Raw genomic sequence first — 22,425 nt, 5'->3', positions numbered from 1 at the left:
AATACTATGATTTGAATGCTTTGAGGACCCTGCTAATTTTAATTTTTTTGTATAATCTATGTGTATGTTTGCTTGTTTATTTCTTCAGTTAGTCTTATTCATAGAATTTTCTCTAGATGACTTTTTCTGTTTTTCAAAGTTCATGCCTTTGTGCCTACAGTGGAAAAGCTTCCTCATATGATTTAAAAATCTCTTTCAAGTGATATTAATACCTAAATTATATGTATAAAAATAATATGACCTCTCTATAAAATATCTAGATAGCAGATCTGATTTTTGTTTTAAAGTTACCATGGGGCATCTGGGTGTCTCAATCAGTTAAGCATCTGACACTTGATTTTGGCTTAGGTCATGATCTTGGGGTTGTGAGATTGAGCCCCACATCAGGCTCTGTGCTGGACATGGAACCTGCTTGGGATTCTCTCCTTCTCTCTTCCTCTGCCCCTCCCCTTGCTCATGTTCCCACATACTCTCTAAAATAAATAGGTAAATAAACAAATAAAAATGCAACAAAAATAAAGTTACCATGCACTCAAGGTTCATGTTATTACAAAGTCTCAGTTAACATTCCCACTTACTTCCCTTGTGGGAGGGAAAATTAGAAGGCCAAGAAGCATGCATACAGCTACATATTGCTAACAACTTAAGAGTCCACCTCAAACATTTGGCATATTAAGTCATGAGGACTTTCAAACTCCTTTGCTAATAAGCACATCTCAGAGAACATGTTCATGTGCATAAGAAATCTTTATGTGTCTCAGAGTCTGCGAGAGAGAGTAGAAATATTCGGTATCTATATTTCCAAGGGACTTCATTAAACTAAGTTTGAAAAACAAAAGTAGGCGGACAGCCTAGGTGGCTCAGCAGGTTAGCACCGCCTTTAGCTCAGGGTGTGATCCTGGAGACCCGGGATCAAGTCCCATGTCAGGCTCCCTGCATGGAGCCTGCTCCTCCCTCTGCCTGTGTCTCTGCCTCTCTCTCTCTCTCTCTGTCTCTCTGTGTGTGTGTGTGTGTGTGTGTGTCTCATGAATAAATAAATAAAATCTTTAAAAGAAAAACAAAAGGCAACTTTTTTTGTGGAAACCTAGTAACTTTATTGAGTAATGTTATAATCATGGATGCTAATGACGGGATGAGCACTGGGTATTATTCTGTATGTTGGCAAATTGAACACCAATAAAAACTAAATTTATTTAAAAAAAAAGTTTTCTGTGTTGAAAAAAAGTAAATACCATTTTTAATACTAAATTTATTTTTTATTGGTGTTCAATTTGTCAACATACAGAATAACACCCAGTGCTCATCCCGTCAAGTGCCCCCCTCAGTGCCCCCCATTCACCCCCACCCCCCGCCCTCCTCCCCTTCCACCACCTCTAGTTCATTTCCCAGAGTTATTTCCTACCCATTTCTTCTCCCTTCCCTTCTATTCTCTTTCACTATTATTTATATTCCCCAAATAAATGAGAACATATAATGTTTGTCCTTCTCTGATAATACCATTTTTAAAAAATATTTTATTTTTAAATATTTTTCCTTTTTTATTTACATATTTTTAACTTTTAAAATATTTTTTAAATGTCTATTTATTTATTTATTTATTTATTTATTTATTTATTTGAGAGAGAGAGAGAGAGAGCACGCAGCAGGGAGTGGAGGCAGGGGAGAGGGAGGGAGACAATCTCAAGCAGACTCCCCACTGAGTGTAGAGCCTGGTATAAGGCTCAGTCTCACCACCCTGATCATGACCTGAGCTGAAATCAGGAGTCAGACTCTTAACCAACTGAGTCACCCAGGTGCCCCCAAATCCCATTTTCATAACCTGCTCTCTGTGACATTGCAAGAGAGATAATCATGAATGAGAAAAAATTTCACATCTTACTCCTTTAACACTTGTTTCTTTATATGACTTCCTCCTAGCATCTATTTTTTTAAAATCACAACTCAAAGAGATAGATCCGTGGAAGCAGACTGTGAGGGAGAGCAGGTGGGAATGGGACATATTTTGCCTGCTTTGGTGGTAAACTCATCTGTGTGTTCAGCCATCAAAATGCAAAACAGGATTCTGAGGAAGGTCCTTCTTCACTCTTCAGATTGATCATTTCAATGCATCGGTTGTGTATCTAGCTCTGTATTTTATCTTTGTTTTCTTTTCTTTTGGTGAGCAGATATATCTACTGTAAGCCTGGGCATGAAAGATTTTGCAAAAGGAATACATCAGCAGAACACTTTACGAAGATAGATCCTTAGAAATACATCCACACACATATTTAATAATTGAAAACTTAATTTTAGGGTAGAAATCTTTTCAAGTTGTGATCCTAGCTTTTATACTGGAAACATTTCAGGAAAATCTAAGCTAAGCTTGCCCTTGTGCCTTTATCTTTTCGGTGGTGAATGGAACCACAGTATTACCCATGGTACCCTGGTCTATTCCAGAAACCCGTAAATGCTGATGATGTTACACACCCCAAGGTAGCATTCAGAAGTGTAGGTAATGCTGTAGAACAATCGGAGCACAGATATTTTCATCTTTTCATAAGTGTTGACTGTTTTAGCGAATTAAAAATGTGTCCCCAAGAGTGTGTGGTTTCACTCAATGTTTTGAGTCCTCAGCAGAAGCATCTTAATGGTTTCATAACTGTGCCTTCCAGAGTTGCATTTCAATTATTTTGCCATCGTAATTTCACTTAGAATTTCATTCTAATGGAGTTTTTTTAGACAAGCATTTAAATTGTGTTGCTATTTTCATTTCATTGAATAATAGCTTTGTAATATAATTACCACACTGAGTCACAGCAGCAGGATCAAAATGCAAGAAAGATGCATGACCCATGTTTGATGGTACTTTGGGGATATACAGTTGCAAAATAATTTCTCTTTTGCTACTGGGCACTGTGTCATTTTCTCAAGGAAGACTGGGAACAAAAAATATGAACCAATTTATGTCTCAATTATTTGGGAGGTAGATATCTCTTGGCATTTGCTAGGAGGTTGACTTAAAGGTACTTAAGAGCATCCTGTGTGTGCATGTGTCTATGTTGTATGTCTGTGTGTATATATAACATTGTAATAGGCTTGGAAAAAGTTAGAGTAAATATTTAATTATTTAGCAAGCTGCTCTTTGAAGGAATAAGTTCAGTCACTTTAAGATAATCCATGCTTTATTGCCGAAGTCTATTTATTGAGCACACTTATTATGTGCAAAGCACAGTATTACCACAAGGGATAATTGGACAAATAAGGGCCAGCTTTCTACATCCAAAGAAGTTATAGTCTGGTATGGAGAAATCGCAAATGTCTGCATGTTAGTGCATGCATGGTATATACTATATACTGCATGGTATAAAGAAGCAAGTATCAGGGCAGCCCCGGTGGCGCAGCGGTTTAGCGCCGCCTACAGCCCAGGGCATGATCCTGGAGACCTGGGATCGAGTCCCACGTCAGGCTCTCTGCATGGTGCCTGCTTCTCCCTCTGCCTGTGTCTCTGCCTCTCTCTCTAGCTGTGTCCCTTTGAATAAATAAATAAAATCTTAAAAAAAAAAAAAGCAAGTATCAATAGCTGGAGGAGAGGCGTAAAGAGAGAGACTTGAGGCTGAGAGATCACATAAGGGGCTAGGACCTCAGAAAGGCGGTGAGGAAAGGGCAAGGATTTGAGAGCTGTTCCAGAGGTAGAGTCAGCAGAAATTGGTTCTCAATTAATTTGGATGGTGAAACAAGTGGATAGTTGATGAAGAGAAGACGAATCATCAAATTAAGTAATGCAGAGGACAGATTTTTAACATGAGGAAGAAGGATGAAGAGTTTATTTTAGACTTTTCACTATGAGATCCTTGGGGGGAGGTGTCCGAAGAGCCCCATAGGCTACTGTTCATTTGGGTTGAAGCACGGTTGGTTTGTGAGCAATCTCATTTAAGATGACACTGCCAGTGACCTTAACCAGGGGGAGGGTGGGGTTCTGCAGAATGCTGTTTATGGGGGTGGCTTTGAGGAGGACTGAGAAAGAGAAGCCAGAGCAAGAGGAGCAGCCAGGAGAGTGAGTAGACCTGGAAGTTTCTGGGAAAGGAAGAGATGTGTAACTGTCTTAGGTGCTGTCAAGACTTGCAGGAAAGGATGCAGAGGGTGCTCGATTCAGGCACTTAAAAAGTTCTCGGCTATGCAAACGGCTCTTTCGATGAACACAGTGAGGAGGGCTAGGTGAATAAAAGGTTCAATACCTGAAGACAACCCACAGTATTAAACAGCATATGTGGAGTATCAGTGATTCAGCTGCCACTCTGGTGTTCCAATAGATTCTGTGTTGGACTAAGTGGTGTTTATGCAGTGGCTTCACGTGTGGGGCGTAGCCCAAGGCCTACGAGGGAGATTGAGATGAGTAAGGATTGGTTCCTGTTATCAAGGGAAATCATGGAATTTCCCAGCTGTTGGTGTCTTAGTGATTTAGGGAGACCCTGTCATCTTAAAAGTGAGGGGAGGAGCTCTGTGAGTGTGGGTGACTTGCCTGGTCCAGGACTGAGTACTAAGAGAGGCAGACTGTGGAACACACATCCCATGTTCCTTTCCAGTTCTCTAACATTTTCATTTAAAGTCCTGTTGATTGAGTATACTTCTAGGAGAATACAATAATGTCAATTATTGGCAGAAATATATCTGGTATCTCAAGGGATGGTCTAAAATCATTTTTTGTTCATGGACGCCACAGTATAACCACCAGTCGGCATTAGATCTTTTTCTTCCTTTTCCAAAACCCTAATAGAAGGTATTGTCTGATTTTGTTTTTTGTTTTATGTTTTTTTGTATATATAGACAGCACATAATGGCAACAGTCACAAATAAGGAATATAATTTTCTCTGAAAATTAGCATGTGAAATGAGCCCGTAGTACAAAGTCATCTTAAAGAGGCAGAGTAGTAGAAGTAAAAATAGAGGGAATGTAAGCCCCATGGGACCATGGGTTTTGTTCTGTATTGTTAACCACCGTCTTCCCCATACGCACATCAGTTCCAGTACATAATAGAACCTAACAAATATTTGAGATGACAGTCTCTGAGATCATTAACACTTTCAGACCTCATTGAAGATACTGATATATCTAAAGTAAGCATGTGTTATTTTGAATGATACTTCATTAGCTGTGGAGGCCGATCAGGAGGGAGTCATAGATGCAGATGTTGGAGTGCCCTTCTAAATGTTGTCAGGGTTGGTATGCCCTGACCTAAAAATTTTAACCTATGTGTTTTTGGGACCATGTGTATCCCTATTATAAGGAAGGCTACATCAGCCTGGAGTCTGTGAAGACATGAATCCTGCAGCAAAGACCTTTCCTTCTAATTCCATACACCAAAGCACTTTAAAGATTTCAGACTCAGCTTTCTTTAGAGTTTGCCCATCGGGAATGTGCTTGCCAAACGATTCCAGTCTTCTTGGCAATTATGGGGTGTTTTTTTTGTTTTAATTACTAATTGTCTGCTCTGGTTTTTTTTTTCCATCTATCTTGGCAAGGTTGACTACTTGGGATCTACTCAGAGAGATGGATTTGATCAGGGTGTGCTGATAGGTCCAGTTTCAGAACATGTAGGACCCAGGTCCAGATCAGGACTGGGTGAAGTAGCTACCACCAAGAAGGTCTATCTGGGTAGTCTCTTGGGTTTTTCAGAGAAATGTCCTAGCAGTACGTATTAGTTTTCCTTTAGAACATCTACAGTATTAGCTGGTAGATTGGCACATTGGGCAAAAACAGAGGTAGACCATGAACAACACCAAGGCATTAAGAATATATTCGTACAGGGATGCCTGGGTGGCTCAGCAGTTGAGGTCTGCCTTTGGCTCAGAGTGTGATCCCAGGATTCGGGAATTGAGTCCTGTGCTGGGCTCCCTGCAGGGAGTCTGCTTCTCCTTCTGCCTCTCTCTCTCTGTGTGTCTCTCATGAATAAATAAATAAAATCTTTTTTAAAAAGGAAGACTATATTTGTACATATGAATGGAATTTTACTTGACTTCTTTTTCATTTTTGGAAACTCTTGAAAGTTTCAAAAAGATTTGTAAATAATTCTAGAATAAATATAAATTTTTCTGAGTTTAGGGTATATTTTTGACTAGAAATAGAACAATGATTTTTTATTTTACTTAATACTTGGCTATCAACTGTATCAAGTCAGACTGTCTGGCATTCATATATCTTCTCTTGACAATTACGATGTTCACGCAACAAAAATTTAGTGAGCACTTACTATGTGACAAGCATGATTTTAGACTCTAGGAATACAATGGTAAATAAAACAAACGAATCTCTAGTAGACCCAAAGCATGTCTTTTAACCTTTCTTTCTATAGTTTCTACCTAGGTGGTGGAATTCCTTGGAACACACGGAATTTCTCTCTCTCTCTCTCTCTCTCTCTCTCTCTCTCTCTTACTTTGTTGCACTTATAAAAAAGGTGATTTCCTTGAAGGCTGAGCTGGATGGATATGACCTGAATCATTTCTAATTTGTCTTTCTCCATTCCTCCATATGCTCCCTTATTCTTTTAGGCATTAACAAAAGAAGCTATATTCTTTTGAGATTTCTAGATCCTTTATCTTTAGCTGTCTGTATTTAAAAAACAAAACAAGCTTCAAGTTTCTGAGATATCTTTTGCTTTAGTCCTATTGACTGCTGATTGCCACTAAACTACAGGCGGAGTATAGAAACTGGCTCACTGTACATTGAACCAGGCCTTTCATTCAGTGTGAGTCACCCACTCCCAGTGCTGCCAGGTAGACCAGTATGTCCAGGCTGATAACAAAGTGATGCAATCTTAGCTTTATTCTAAGTTTTGATCTTTTAGCATCTGGGTGTACCTTATATATTTTTTTCATTTTTATTGGAAAATAATTGGCATGCATCACTGTATAATTTTAAGGTATACAGCATGATGGTTTGATTTACATATACTGTGAAATGATTACCACACTGGGTTCAGCTAATGTACATCTTCTCATAGATACAATAAAAAGGAAAGAGAAAAAAAAGGCAAAGATTTTTTTCCTCATCATGAGAACTCTCAGAAATAAGAACCCTCTTAGCCATCTCCCCACTATAGTTGACTCTTGAACAACATGGGGATTAGGGGCACAACCCTCTACATAGTCAGAATTCCCCCTGTAAGTTTTCACTCCCCAAAAACTTAACTACTAATAGCCTGTTGTTGATAGGAAGCCCTACTGGTAACATAAACAGTCTATTGACACATAATTTGTATATTACATGTATTATATACCATATTCTTATAATAAGGTAAGCTAGAGAAAAGAAACTCATAAGAAAGAGAAAATACATTTACTATACTGTATTTATCAAAGCAAATCTGTGTATAAGCCACATGGTTTGAATCCGTATAGTTCAAACCTGTGTTGCTCAGGGGTCATCTGTATAGGTGTTGTCTATAATTGTCATTTTGTACATTACATCTAGTACTTACTTACAGCTGGAGATTTGCACCATTTGACTACCGTCCTCCATTTCTCCCTAGATCACCCTCTCTCCCCTCTGCCTCTGGTAACCACAGGTTTGGTCTCTTTTTCTATGAATTTTTTTTGGCTTTTGGATATTTGTTTTTGTTGTTTTACATTCCACATAAGTGAGATCATACAGTGTTTCTCTTTCACCATCTGTCTTATTTCACTTAGCATAACGCCTTCAAGGTCCAAACATGTTGTTGCAAATGGTAGGATTTCCTTGTTTTTTTAAATGGCTGAGTAATATTCCAGTGTATGCACATGTGTGCGCATTTGTGTACACACATGCATGCATGTCCCATAATTTTTTTTCCTTTCACCCATCAATAAACATTTAGATTGTTTCCATGTCTTGGCTATTGAAATAATGCTGCTATGAACATGGGAGTATAGGTATCTTTTCAATTAGAACTTTTGTTTCCTTTGGATATATTCCCAGAAGTGGAATTGCTAGATCATATGGTAGTACTATTTTTTTATTTTATGAGAATCCTTCGTGCTATTTTTCCCAGGGGTTTATCCATTTATAATGCTACCAACAGTGCACAAAGGTTCCCTTTTCTCTACATGCATGCCAGAACTTGTTATCTCTTGTCTTCTTGGTGATGGCCATTCTGACGGGGGTGAGGTAATAGCTTATTGTGGCTTTAATTTGCATTTCCATAATGATTACTGATGTTGAGTATCTTTTCATATCCATGTTGGCTTTTCATGTCTCTCTTTTGGAGAAATGTCTATTTGGCTCCTTTGCTCATTTTTAAATTGGGTTGTTTTTTGCTATTGAGTTGTGTAAGTTCTTTAAATATTTTGAATATTAACCCCTTATCAGATATATCATTTACCAATATTGTTTTTGCAGTCCATAGGTATTCTTTTCACTTTATTGTTGGCTTCTTTTGCAGTCCAAAAACTTTTGTAGTTTGATCTAATCCCACTTGTTTATTTTTTTATTTTGTTGCTTGTGCTTTAGGTGTCATATCCCAAAACTCACTACCAAAAGCCATGTTGAGGAGCTTTTATTCATATTTCTTCTAGAGTTTCATGGTTTCAGGTCTTACATTTAAGTCTTTAATCTATTTTGAGTTCATTTTCATGAGTGTTAAAAGTTATGGGTATAGTTTTATGATTTTACATGTAAATATCCAATTATCCCAACACCGTTTATTAAGAAGACTCTCTTTTCTCCATTGAGTATTCTTTGCTCCCTTGTCAAATATTAGTTGGTCATATATGCTTGAGTTTATTTCTGGGCTTTTGATTCTCTTCCATCAGTTTGTCTTTTTTTATGCCAATACCATACCGTTTTTGATGACTAAAGCTGTAGAGTATACCTTGAAATCAGGGAATGTGATGCCTCCTTCTTTGTTCTCCTTTCTCATTATTTATTTGGCTATTCAGGGTCTTTTGTGGTTTCACATGAATTTAAGGAGTATTTTTCTTACTTCTGTAAACGTGTTCTAAATTTTTAAAATGAAGGGCTTTGTGCTCTAAAAGTGTAGGCTGCAGATTTCAGTATCAGCAGCTGTGTACCCTGTCTAATCTCTTTGTCATTGACATCTGCCTTGGTGTCTTGAAGGAGGTTTGATACCCACTCTGTGTGTGTGTGTGTGTGTGTGTCTGTGTGTGTGTGTCTGTGTGTGCACGCCCTCTGGTTCTGTTTAGCCTCTAAACTGTCAGAGTGATTCTAATTGGAATTAAAAAGTTATTGGCTTCTAGAGAACATCCTGTCCACCAACACTAGCAAAATCTTATTTGGATTCATTATTGCCCAAATTGGAAAAGAAGACTCAATAATTTGTTGCCATTATATTCCTGGGTCTTATTTCCTCTGGTCATTCATATTCTCCTGAGAGAAGTGAAGTTTCTTAACATCCTTGTGGAGCTGGCCCAAAAAAAGAAAAGATTCCTCCATCCAGAGAGTCTGGGATCCGTTTTCACAGGATAGGAGTAAACAGAAACTCCATGCAGCATTCCTGAAACTTGCCAATAAGCAGTATTCTGGGATGATGGGAGTGTGAGAGTAAATGCCTTTCTGTTACCTGGAGGCTCTTTGGGGATTTTCCCACAATACAGCTTTGAATCTGAAGACTCATCCTTGCATCCTGACTCCCTATATCTTTACATCCTAGAATACTCCTGAATGAGGATTCTAATTCCATTGGTGGACCTGGCCTTAGGTATCCTGATTCAGTCTGGAACTCTCCCTGAAGTCACTGTAGAACTTGCTGATCTGTTGTTAGTTTAGAGAATTTGTTAATTGCAGGTTGGTTTAAATAAGGCAATCTGAAGTGTTAATCACCTAATAACTACAAATAATTTGGGTTTGTAGATTTGAATTCCAAACTTGAAGATGTAATCTTTCCCTTTCATGGGAAATATAACCTCTCATATTCTCACATAATAAGAGTTTTTATAGGACCTAAGCTTCCTGCAGAATGCTCCAGAGAGTAGGAAATGGTTTGATTACATTCATCTTGAAGAGTTAATCTGATAAATTACTGAAGTAAGTATTCCCAACCCACATCTTTGCAAAATGACATTCCTATCTTAAACTTAGAAATTTCTGATTGGCCTTTTTAAGGTTGTGAGAGAAAAAGTAAAAGAGGTCCTTGGGTATAGTTCTTATCTTCAATTTCAAAATTGAGATCTCTTATCAAATATAAAATGATAAGGACACAAGGAGTTTTTCTAATTAAAAATTTTTAATGTAAGTAATTTGCTTAAAAAGTGAATATGATAATCTTTAAACTATTTTCACATCTCTCTATTATCTAAATGCTGAAAATGATAAATTTTGTTATGTGTGTTTTGCTACATTAAAAATGCAATCTTCCAATGCATATTAGAAATGAACAAATATTTCTAAATGTTGGAATATTGCGTATTTTTTTAAGATTTTATTTATTTGACAGAGAGAGAGAGACAGACAACACAAGCAGGGGGAGGGGCAGAGGGAGAGGGAGAAAACAACTCTCTACTGAACAGGGAATCTGATGTGGGGCTCAATCCCAGGACTCTGGGTTCATGACCTGAGCTGAAGGCAGACACTTAATCGCCTGAGCCACAAAGGTGCCCAAAGAATATTGCTTATTTTTGCCATTAATTTTATTTTTTGAAAAGCCTGGAAACAGAGAAGCTGACAGCTGAGAAACTGCTTAACATCCTAGTACAAACACTTTGCGTAGCCAGCTTACACTGTGGGGCTGCTATGTACAGTTGTGCAAGTTGTAACCTGCACAAAGGCACCTGACTGCTGCTGGAATTCAGCCCTCCTTCTACTCACCAAGCCATTCACCCTGGCTTGAGGCAGCTTCCACCTGCCTATAGAAAAAGGCGACTTTTGCAAGTTCTTCTACTCCAAGGAGGCTCTTTTTTGTTATTCATTCACCTAGGTGAGCACCTTTCCCCAGTTAACACAGAGGAGCCTACTGTGCCAAGAGGCTCCATTACTTGGGGGTCTAGGCCAGGTAGTGGGGAGCCTGAGGAGATTCAAAAGGAGGAAGGAGGTAAGAAACCAAGGTCTTACCCTTCCAAGAACATATGGCAGATTTGGATTATTCAGAAGAGGGGAAAGATGAAAGGAAAAGCATAACTGAGGTCCAAATATAATTCAGTAAATATTCACCTAAGCAGTTACAGTTGTTGGGTGCTAAGTGTAGTCAAATGGGGTTTATTTTCATACATTGTGTGCCTAGTCTCACCAGCTTAAAATACTTCCAAAATGTTGAGAAGTGAGAGACTTTGTGTTTGTAAATGCACTACATTCTAATGACCTGGAACAACAGAAGCGGAGAGAGCAGATCGGGGACACCAGGTCTATGAAAAGTGCTTTCAGCAGAGGACTCCAATCCCTCTCCCAGCCAGGGGCAGGCATGTATTTATTGCCTAGAAATTGCTGAGTTTTGTTTTGGGGGGAAAAAATGGCATAATTTCCACCAATCAGAGATTTCATTGTCTTAAGTTTCTGGCTTTAATCATTCCAAAATCTGACATGAGGATACTTCTCTCTAAGGAATAGGGTGAAAACCCCTTTTACTGTCAGACAGTATGATTGAGTCCCTTCCACCTGGGGCTTCCGTTGGGCTGGTGGACGCTTGGGTTCTGTAGAGCCACCATCTAGCTCCGTGTGCTGAGCTGAGTGAGAGAGCAGAAGCCTCCTCTCCTGTCCTTTGGAGGCAGGCTGGTGCCTGGGTGGAGATGAGAGAAGCCTTGAGGCTCAGAGCCCTAAGACAAGGCAAGCTTTTCAGATTTGCCCTGATCTTGGTCATAGCTGAGGCTTCCTGCCAACGCTACCTATGTGTCTGGCACCTCAAGGGCAGGAGGTACAGCCAAAGCTAAAATTAGCAGAGAGGGCATATTAAAGAAGTGCCGCGGATGGAAGATCCCCAGGCAGAGGTCAGGATGGGGTGCCCTTGGTGATGGGGAATGGAGCATGTGAAGGACTTCATACTTTGTCCACTTTATCTACCTATCTCACAGTCTTTTGTTCACCCTGCCTCTTCTAGTAACTTTGCACCATTGTCCTTAGTAAATGACTTCAATAGAATTAACATTAAAAAAAGAAAAGAAAAGAGAAGACCTTGCTTTAGGACAATGGACTCTGCTAGTTATGCCTCTGGGGAGGGAATTCTCAACCAAACAGAAGGCCTCCTATCCTGCACTGTGGCTAGGCCGGGGCTGGGTGGAGTGGTCAGCATGCATCTGTGCCATCAGGGCAGCCAAGCAACAACAGAGAAAGTTGGGATGGGGGAGGAAGGAGAGAATCTTCTTTCCTGACACCCAGGGAAGAGCTCAAGGAGAGCAGGATGGAGCCACACCACCTGGGACTTCCATAGGGCAAACTGTCTTGGAGTTGCTAGGATGCACTCTGCATCCACATAGCACCCTTGGTTCGTGCCTGGGATTCTCACAGAGCACAGTGAATTTAGCCCACATGTAGGTAGAAGGAAAAGCGAGGATGAGACAGGCCATACCCTCTGCTGCTGTCCCAGCTCAGCCCTCCCCGAGTGACACAGAAGTGGCTGTGATGGAGTGCTCAGGGCCCTTTGTTTAACTGCCTTGTGTCAGGGCTGGGGCCTAGGGAAGGCCCATGGAGCCCCCTGAGTGCTGCCTGCAGGACAGATGTTCCTTCCCACTTGTCTTCTCTCCTGGACAAGTTGCATAGCTGCAAGTTAGGAATGTGGTACAACATTTGGCAGTCAACTTATTTTAATAAATTCAACAATAATTATCCTGTGTTGTAGCTCTCTACCTTCTTTGACTTTGACCACTGGCCTTTTACGTTCCCTTACTCAACTCCTAAAAAAAAAAAAAAAATCACAATGTTTATTGATAGATACAAGTATATAAAATCAGGGCATGAACATGACTTGATAAATTAAGTAGACTTAATTTCAATACTATAATAAGAGGGACCAATTCAAATTCTCACCATTTGTTTCACACCCACAAAACCACTTCAAGGGCATTAACGATCTCTCAAAACTGATCAGTTTTGTGCAAGTAAACCATGTTTCTTTTAAAAAGACTTCTGCACTTGCCCAGGCTCAAGGATATTAAAATCTAGCACATAAAGCCCATTACTAGAGGTAGAAATACAGGCAATATACTATTACAGCAACAACCATCAATTACAGTTAAGAATTTTTCTGTAACAACCAAATGGATAATCAAATATTGCAACAACTCAAGTATTACTGAGCAAAGTGCATTTCTACAGTATTCAGTGTTGCTATTCAGTTTTCTAACTTAAAACAGCCTATGATAACTGGCAGCAAAGAAGGTCCTTGCAATAGACTGCCTCTGCTTGAGAACTTAGGATGTAATTATTGCATGCTGCTAATATACTATCTAAACATTAAAGATACTCCTAAAATATTTGATGGTAGACTATGATTAAGACATTACACTACAAAAAAACCTTATGCAGAAGGAAATCCTAACTGACGTGCTTCTGCTTTAAATATTGTGAAAACATTACAGCGGAATGAATTTTCGCAGTGGTTAGGTCAAATGCAGTTACGTCATAGCAACAATATGTTTTGCACAATTTAAGGCTTTGGCTGGTTCTTTAGTCAGCTTCTTCCTCCGACTCTTCTTCTTCAGCAGTTTCTAGCCAGGTTAGCCACTGATTCACCTGGAACAAAGCCTTGCCTTTCCCAGGAAACTCTTGGGTTATATCTTCTTTCCAAGCCAAGAAAGCTTCTTCTTCAATAATTTCCATGTCATAAAAGTGAACAAAAAAGCGGAGTAACATGCCTTTGGGGAAGTTGCTGTTATAGCAGTGCACCTGCAGAGCATACAGGGCACTCACTTGCAGATCAACGTGATCATGAAGGAATTTCTGCATTACTGGCTTGAAAGAAAGAAGCAGTTGTTTTTCCTGCTCTAACTGTTCTTTGGAAGGAGCAGAGGAAGAATCTGTCTCATCACTGGGTGGGTTTACTTCACTAGAAATATACTGTAAGAAGCTAGTCATTAAGATGTTCACAAATCCTTTATCTACATGAAGTTTGGGGGAGATGTTATCTTTAATCCATTTATATATGGTTTGAGGGGATGGATCCAACTTTATTTGTTTCAACAGTTCCTTCTCCAATTTGAGGAGTGGGAATAAGAAACTCAGTCCCTTTCCTTCCAAAATCTCCAACATGCGGTCCTTATTCTGATCAATTTCTGGAAGCATTTTCTGCATATTGACCTTGCTTTGTTGAAAAAGTTCTGTTAACCATTCTCGATCTTGTAATTTAGCTAATTGCTGAAGACAAAGTAAGAAGAGAGGAAAATGGGTGCCACTTTCCAGTGGTTGAGCTAGTTCTGAAATGCTCACCAGCTCTGAAATGATGGCACGAGCTGCAAACTGTGCTAAATATGATTTCACCAAGGGGATGTCAACCTCCAGTTTGGGGCACTGGTCCAATACATTCAGGAAAGCCTGCATGAAGTTGTCACTTGTGGCTATCCCTTCTTGTTTGAGCAAACTGATCAAAGAACTTGCTTTTTCTTTATCTTCATCACTTCTATCTAGTGACAGGATAATTACTTTGCTTAACATTTCAGGAAGAAAGTGTTTAGGAGCCCTCATTTCTCGTATGCCACTGACTGCTTCATTTTGCATTCCCACTATTCAGATATTCAGTCACAACAGTTTCAGTTAGTTTAAGCAGTTCTTCCTTTGATGGTGGTGGCTTTAGAGGCATAGCAGAGGATCAGGCTCTTAGAGGGGAAGTTAAAGGCGCTGCTTAACATTCAGTCAGGAAGAGAAGATGAGAATGTTTGGCATTGCTCTACCTAAGATAGGATGGTAATAAGGTGCTTTCAAGTAAGTGCTGGAGCACAGATTTCTTCTAGGAGACTTAGATAAGATTTCTGTTGTTCTTCAGAGAAATAAGCATTTTGGGAATAGTTTGCAGCATATGAATTACCAAAGATCAATACACAAAAGAAATTATATTCCTGATGTCTTTTGGTATTTAAATTTAGGTATTTGTAATGTTGAGAGAGAAGAGAAAAAGTTGTTTTAAGTAAAATCATTACCAAGAATACCTCCATCCTTGGGTGGGATTTGCATGAACCAAAGTGAGACGGGATTCCTGGGTGGCTCAGTGGTTGAGCATCTGCCTTTAGCTCAGGGTATGATCCCCGTCTGGGGATCTAGTCCCACATCGGGCTCCCTGCGAGGAGCCTGCTTCTCCCTCTCTCTATGTCTTTGCCTTCCTCTGTGTCTCTCATGAATAGATAAATAAAATCTTTAAAAAAAAATAAAGTGAGAATGAAATGTGTGGCCCCTTTTCTGCAAAGAGGCTGTGGCCAGATTAGCAGAGAGACCTGAAGTTAACCCAGTCTATATGGATATCATGTGCCTCCTGGAAGGAAAGAACCCATGGTGAGAGGCCAGGTTCGAGGCTACTGGGTAAGATTTTAGATGGGGGAGGTGGTTGGGTGCTCGAAGTTGTCTTCAGAGCTAGAGGGAGTTCACCTGTCTCCCGCGTTTGAGGAGATGCCAGGATGAGCAGTGAGCTCTGCACACAAACAAAAGTCTTCCCACAGTGGCTTCCCCTGCCCTGTTTCCTGAGTTTTCCCAGGAATCAGGGCCCTGATGGGGCTCCAGGTCTTAGTAGCAGCTGCTCCTGCAGGTAGCTTTCTTCCTGACAGATTCCAGACTATTTCTGGGCATGGAGTTTGCCATAATGGCCTCTCATATAAGAATAATCTAGACTGCTGAATTCTTGTTAAGCTTCTTGGAGGATATTTGAGAATGAAGGAAGGGATTTGGGTATGGATGAATTATGCTACTTAAAAGCCAGAGGGAACAAATAATATAACCTAGAATATTCTGTAGGCAGGTTTTTCAGTAAACTTGGAGTCAAGATAATCATTAGATTAAAATGTGTGACTTCACTATGTAACTTGTGTGAGAAGTGAGGTGTTTATTTTATGTAAATAAATAAAGTTTACCTCCTTATAAGTCAAAGCTCTTCTTATTTAAGCCAATTTCTTAAATGGAAATCAAAGGTGTTTTATATTATTTCTAAATTTATCTTATATTTTTTAAATGTGTCCTTATGGTTCAGGATATCGATCTTTATTCTTTATGTAATACTTTAGTTTTGCTTCACCCCTTTCTATCATCCCATCTCTGCTGCCACTTTGTCTCTAATTCATCCTCCTATGTTTCTGTGGATTAGGAAACTAGGTAACTAAGGTTGTTAAGAATTATTTGTTAAATAAAAGTAAATAGATAATGAGAAAGAACTGAGAATTATTAGGCAATTGCTTGACTTTATAAGTGAACCTTTGTACCCAATAAATGGGACGTCCACTAGCCAAGCTCAAGGTTATGGAAGAGTAGGCATTGGAAGGACATTGGAAGTTTGACTTTTGGTGTGTTACTATATATCTTTTTTTTTTCTTTCCAATTGCAAATAGCTCTTTGTAAATAAAGCTAGGGCTCAGCTGTGTACCAGGTATTCTGGTGAAAAGTCAGGTAGCTGGCTTAAGTTATTTTATGGGTGGAATTTAAATAAATGCTTTAAGAGTTTAGAACTAATGCAAAATAAACAAGTCTTTGAAATGTTAACTTCCCTATTCTTGGTGATTCTTGGTGATCACTGGCCATGGCTATGACCTCTTGATGCTCTGCATTCCTTCCCTAAATGGTTTTTGGTATGGAGACTTTTTCATATAGCAGCCTACTTGCCATTGCTCTTCAGATCATTCCTGAGGGAAGAGGGTGGAGGATTCAGGTCACATCACATCCCTGATCAAAATGTTTGCTGGTTAGTATTTAGATTGCCTGAAATTCCTGAGTATGGTGTCCAAAGCTCTCTTCATAACCTGGGCCTAATCTATTTTTCCTATCTTGTCTGCCACTCACTCCTCTCCCTCAAATATTCCAAAATCAGGATATATATAGAGTTACCAGATAAAATACAGGGTGCCTAGGTAAATTTGAATTAGAAATAAATAACAAGAAAATAATATTTTTATAAAAGTGTGTCTCGTGCAACATTTGGGATACACTTAAAATATGACTTGTTTATCTGAAATTCCAATTTAACTGGTCATCATTAGTTGCCAACTGGTCATCTGGCAACCCTACTGGTAATGGTGATAACATCAGGAGGGATTCCAGTTTGTTCTTTGCCTTTGTATGTCGGGCATCCCATCAGTCATTCAATTCACTACCTCATTTAATCACAATCACATCCAGTCTCAGACTTTGTGAATCAGTGCTGAGGAACAGCCTCTGGGAACTGTATATATGTTTTATAAGCATCCCGAATGCTTGTCGTTCAAAGGAAAGTTTTAGAAACACTATGATCTAGGCCACTGCTTCTCAGACACTGTATGCAGCCATCACCTAAGGATTCAGGTTTTGGTACAGCAGACCTGGGGTGGGCTCGAGGTTCATCACGCTACAGCGAGCTGGGATCACCCGGGAGGCTGAAGCCGGTGGTTATGAGCCACTGTGAGTAGCACTGTCTTCGGCCCCTACGCCCAGCCAGCCGCAGCAGCATCCTCAATATTCGTGATAGTGAAGGTTCTCGTGCTGCTGTGATTTTAGACAATGGGACGTGTGATAGTGTAAGTCGGAGCATTTTCCTTGTTCACCAATATACAGCAACATGCATTACAAAAGAACCTCATGAACCATTTTTGAGGAAAAATTATCTTTCCAAACAGTCCATCTCTTATTGAGAGCAGAGGGATGCACATGTTTTTCTCTCCACTGAAATGGCTACTGACTTCTTTACACTGGTCTTTCTCCTACACGGTGGGGGCGCATCACAGTCCCTAACCACACTTACAGCCAAGCCTCCCAGAAGGGGCCCCAAGTGTGCAGGGCATGATGTGACTCAGCTATGTGGAAACACAGTTTCTCAGTACCAGAACGGTGGCGGTAAAACTATAATATGAATCTTTCAGGTTTTTCCCACCTCCCATGTAACATGAAATTAAATGACTTTTCTTTTTTTTTTCCTTTTTTTTTTTTAATTTTTTTTTTTTTTTTTAAATTTATGATAGTCACAGAGAGAGAGAGAGGCAGAGACACAGGCGGAGGGAGAAGCAGGCTCCGTGCATCGGGAGCCCGATGTGGGATTCGATCCCGGGCCTCCAGGATCGCGCCCTGGGCCAAAGGCAGGCGCCAAACCGCTGTGCCACCCAGGGATCCCTAAATGACTTTTCTGAGTGTCGATTCGTTTTCTCTTCGGAACCTAGTTAAATCAGAATCATGAAAAGCACTACTGTGTCAAAAAAATGATTGAAAACTGGTAAGAGTTAGCCAGACTGCTCACGGGCACAAAGGAAGGGCCTGCAGTGGGCCTCAGTCCAGCCGTAAGCACAGCCCCAAGAAGGGGCACATTCCGGGTGTGAGCAGTGGTTGGCTTCTCAGCAGTCTCTGTTCGTGTAGTTATCCCCTCATTTTTCTAATTAATAGGTCAGAGATGCCTTTGTGGAATGTGACCTTTCAAAATTCAGCAGTTCTCACACGGAAGGACACCAGCACGGCTCCTCCAGCCATTCGTTCTTCAAATTCTTGCTGAATTTCTTTCCGTAGTCCCAGCTTACCCTCAGCACCAGCACAGAGCTTGGCTGGTACGTGGTGCCCAGGGAATTTTTGTTGAGATTGAGGTGCCAGCCAGACTCAGGAGACGCTGTCCAGGAGGGCATTTGGAAGTGGGTGCTGAGACTTCACGGAGAAGCCAGCCCGAGAGATGGGCATCGCAGGCGTCTTTGAACAGAGATGCAGAGCCCACGGGAGAGGATGCACGCTGAAGGGAACAGCCCGAGGGGGAGACAGGGCCAGCAACTGGTCTTCCGCAAATGCTTCTGCGTTGGAGGGGAAAAGTCATGAATAAATGATAGGAAAAGCCTCAGCTGCCTAGAAGCCAAGAGCCACAGGGGTCTCGGGAGGGAGTGCTACGGGTAGGGCAGTGGCAGACGGACAACAGTGGCCGTGGTCACGAGAAAACCATTCCAGAGGATGGAAAGGATGATGTCAGGTTAATCACTAAACTAAATTTTAATGTCTATTTTTAAAGAGAAGGAAAACAAATCAGTATTTAAAAATTGGTGCTATGGCACTGTGGTGTATTTGTTTTGGATAATACTTCTAGCAACATAATTATACCATAGATTGGAGCAGCTGAAAAAATATTAATCCTCTTTGGCAAGGGGAAATTGCACATTTGTAGCCATTATCTAGTGCTCCTGTATCATTATGTGCCAATAATCACATCCAGACCATATACAGGAGAGAAACTGGCAGACCTGGAAAGAAGTGCATTAGCTGCTGCGACCTCCTTTTATTTATTTTTCCAAAATCAGAACCGAGTCAGTCAGTTACCGGTACCTCTGGATTAAACAATAAAGTAAACTTTGTTGAAATGTTTGTATTTGTGTAGTCAAATAGAAACGATACAGGGTAGAGAACTGCCCAGGAGCGAGGCAGCCCTGGTTGACCACTCCCTCAGGGTGAGCGCCCACTCAGGGAGAGGGTCCCCACTACAACTACGGGGGACAACTTTGCCCCCTGGCTTTCTGCTGGATCGGTGAAGAAGCCTCCTGTCCCCCACCCCTCCCCACACTGGACACACCGCATTTATAGTGGATGGTGGCTCCTGCAGACTCCTATACGTCACATCACATGGTGTGTAGGATCCCTGATCATATTTTCCCAGAGTCACACAGTGACTCATTGTTCCCCAGAAATGTGATTTCCCTCTTCTGGGAGAAATAAATTCTTATAGGTATGACACAGAAATGTATCCTGGAGGGACCAGTGTGAAGCCAGGGGAGGTGAGGAAAGCCAAGGGGTCACCAGGTTCTTCCCAGTATGGGGGAGGTGCTTCCTCTAACCCCTGGGGGCCTCCTGAGCTGTTCCTGTTTGGTAGAGACCCCAGCACTTCCCCCAACTTGGATCCTGAAAAGAGTGTCCAAGAAGAGCCTCTTCCTAGGCTTCTTCATGTCACATGAACTGAGTCTGGAGGCCAAGCCTAATAAAATGTTAACCAGCCCCCCTCCTTCCTGAAATTACATCTGCCTTCGGCTCCTTGTGGAATCTCTCCTCTCTCCTACTACTCATTCTGCATTCTTATCTCTGCTCCCTAGAGGGTCTTCCCAAGACTCAGCCCTTGAGGCTTTGTTGTCTGTGTGTGTGTTGTGATTCAATTGCCTTTCTTTATGCGATCATCCGGCAAACACTTCCTTAGTGTCTTCTCTGCCCAGGGACCAAGACATGGTCCCTACTCTCAGGTGCTTACAGGCCAGAGAGGAAGACAGACTCCTGGCAGGTGAGAGCATCCAAATGTTATAGATGCTGTAACAGGGAGATCCAAAAGAGAGATCCAAAAGAGAGTGCAGATATCTCTTAGAAATACTGATTTCAGTTCTTTGGGGTATGTACCAAGAAATAGGACTCTGGATCATGTGTAGTTTTATTTTTGTTTTGTTTTGTTTTTGAGGAATTTCCATTATGTTTATCATAGTGACCATACCAAATACATTCCCATCAACAGGGTGTAAGGCTTCCCTTTTTCTCTACATCCTTACCAACATTTGTTATCTCTTGTTCTTTTGAGAATAGCCATCCTAACAAGTCTGAGACAATATCTCATTGTAGTTTTAATTTGTGCCACCTTCATAATTAGTAGTGTTAAACACAATTTCATGTACCTATTTGTATGTATTTTTGGGTAAATGTCTATTCAGGTATTTTGTGCATTTTTGAAATCTGCTTACTTAATTTTGTTTTTGTCTTTTTGCTACTGAGTTGGAGCTCCTTATATGTTTTGGATATGAACGCTTTATTAGATATATGATTTGCAAACATTTGAAAATATCTTGAAAGCAGCAAAACAACCCACCACTCATAAGGAAGAAGTCACTAAGGAAATAATTTTGAAATGTAGTAAGGAATCATTAAAAAAATTTAAATGCTATGTTAGAATTAGCTTAATGAAAAAGAAGGCAAGGAAGGTGGAATGGGGGAGACATGATATGTAAAAAACAAGAGTGGATGTAAATTCGACTGTATCAATGATATTAAATATTTATGAATTAAATAATCCAATCAAAAGGCAGAGATGGTGAGACTTGATAATAAAACAAGATCCATATTGGCAGCTGACTTTATATCAGAAACAGTGGAGGCCATAGACAATGGAATAATGTATTCAAAGAGCAGAAAGGAAAAAATAAAACCTATTAACCAAAAATCTTATATCCAGAAAAGCTATCTTTCAGAAATGAAAGCAAAATGATAGCCCTGGATAAACAAAACTGCACAGGGATTTATTGATAACAGGTTTGCTTTACAAGAAATACCAAAGGGAGTTCTTCAGGATGAAAACAAGTGACTTCACCCAGTAATTTGAATCCACATGAAAAAAAACAAAAAGCATTGTAAAATTTTAAGAAATAGAATAAATGGATGTATCTTCTCCCTTCTTCTGTAAACTGACTTAGAAAGCAATTGAATTCATATATATTCATATATACAAATTGCATATATGCAATTAAATATATATTTATAATAATGTTGAGCCTATAACTTATAGGAATATAACATGTTTGCCAATAGCACAAAAGATATACATGTAGCAAAACTGTACTGGGTTAAGAAAATAACTCCAGATGGTAACTCAAACTCACAGAAACAAACATTTTTTTACAGAATGAAATCTTTTTGTCAAAAACAAAACAAAACTCTTAAAATATTTGGTAGAATTCAGCAGTAAAGCCATCTGGGTCTGGGATTTTCCTTGTGAGTGGTTTTTTTTTATTACTAACTTAATATCTTTTGTTTTTTAGACTTCTTCATGGTGTCTTTTGTTTCTTGAGTCAGTTTTGATCACTTGGGCTAGAATTAGGTTTACATTAGCTTAATTCCTGTGAGGCAGAAATGTTACCCCTATACAGCTCTATTCCTTTCCCCATCTTGATATTTTTAAACATGTTACAAGTGTAAAAAAATCCAACATTACCTTTTTACAATTATTTATTATAGAATTTTATACTGGAGCTTCTAGCTAAGGTGGTTAAATTAGAAAAAGAAAAGGCATCCATATTGAAAGAGGAAGTAAACTATTTGTAGATGATATGACCTTGTATATAGAAAATCTTAAGGACTTCACTACAAATACTACTAAAACTAATAAGCAAACTTAGCAAATATATTAGTTTTTAAGAGCTATTGTAACAAAGTACCACAATTTGCGTGGCTTAAAATAATAGAAATATATTTTTGCACAGTAATGGAAGCTAGAAGTCCAAAATCAAAGTGTTGACAGTTCCTCTGAGACTCTGAGTAGTATTCTTCCTGGCTTCTGCTTATGTTCGTCGGCAGTCTTTAGTATTTCCTGGTTTGTCAATGCATCACTCCAATCTCTACCTTCATCATCACATGGCCATCTTTGTCCTGTGTGTCTG

General features: G+C 39.9%; 2 protein-coding genes across 2 annotated transcripts in view; one reads left to right on the top strand and one right to left on the bottom strand.

The window, feature by feature from the left end:
- The window catches only part of SV2C (synaptic vesicle glycoprotein 2C), a 219,335-nt gene that overhangs the window by 60,205 nt on the left and 136,705 nt on the right, over nucleotides 1–22,425 (top strand). The window lies entirely within an intron of this gene.
- On the bottom strand, nucleotides 12,807–14,623 carry LOC121489830 (eukaryotic translation initiation factor 4 gamma 2-like). The gene has a single exon (XM_041753203.1). The coding sequence runs from the start codon at nucleotides 14,606–14,608 to the stop codon at nucleotides 13,562–13,564; it is 1,047 nt and encodes a 348-aa protein (XP_041609137.1). The 5' UTR covers nucleotides 14,609–14,623; the 3' UTR covers nucleotides 12,807–13,561.

This window comes from Vulpes lagopus, chromosome 4, assembly GCF_018345385.1.
Source record: "Vulpes lagopus strain Blue_001 chromosome 4, ASM1834538v1, whole genome shotgun sequence".
Classification (NCBI taxonomy): Eukaryota; Metazoa; Chordata; class Mammalia; order Carnivora; family Canidae; genus Vulpes; species Vulpes lagopus.
This window is presented reverse-complemented; position numbering and strand designations above follow the sequence as displayed.

Coding starts and splice junctions, on each gene's coding strand:
- LOC121489830 (XM_041753203.1), bottom strand. CDS start 14,608: ATGCAAAATGAAGCAGTCAGTGGCATACGAGAAATGAGGGCTCCTAAA.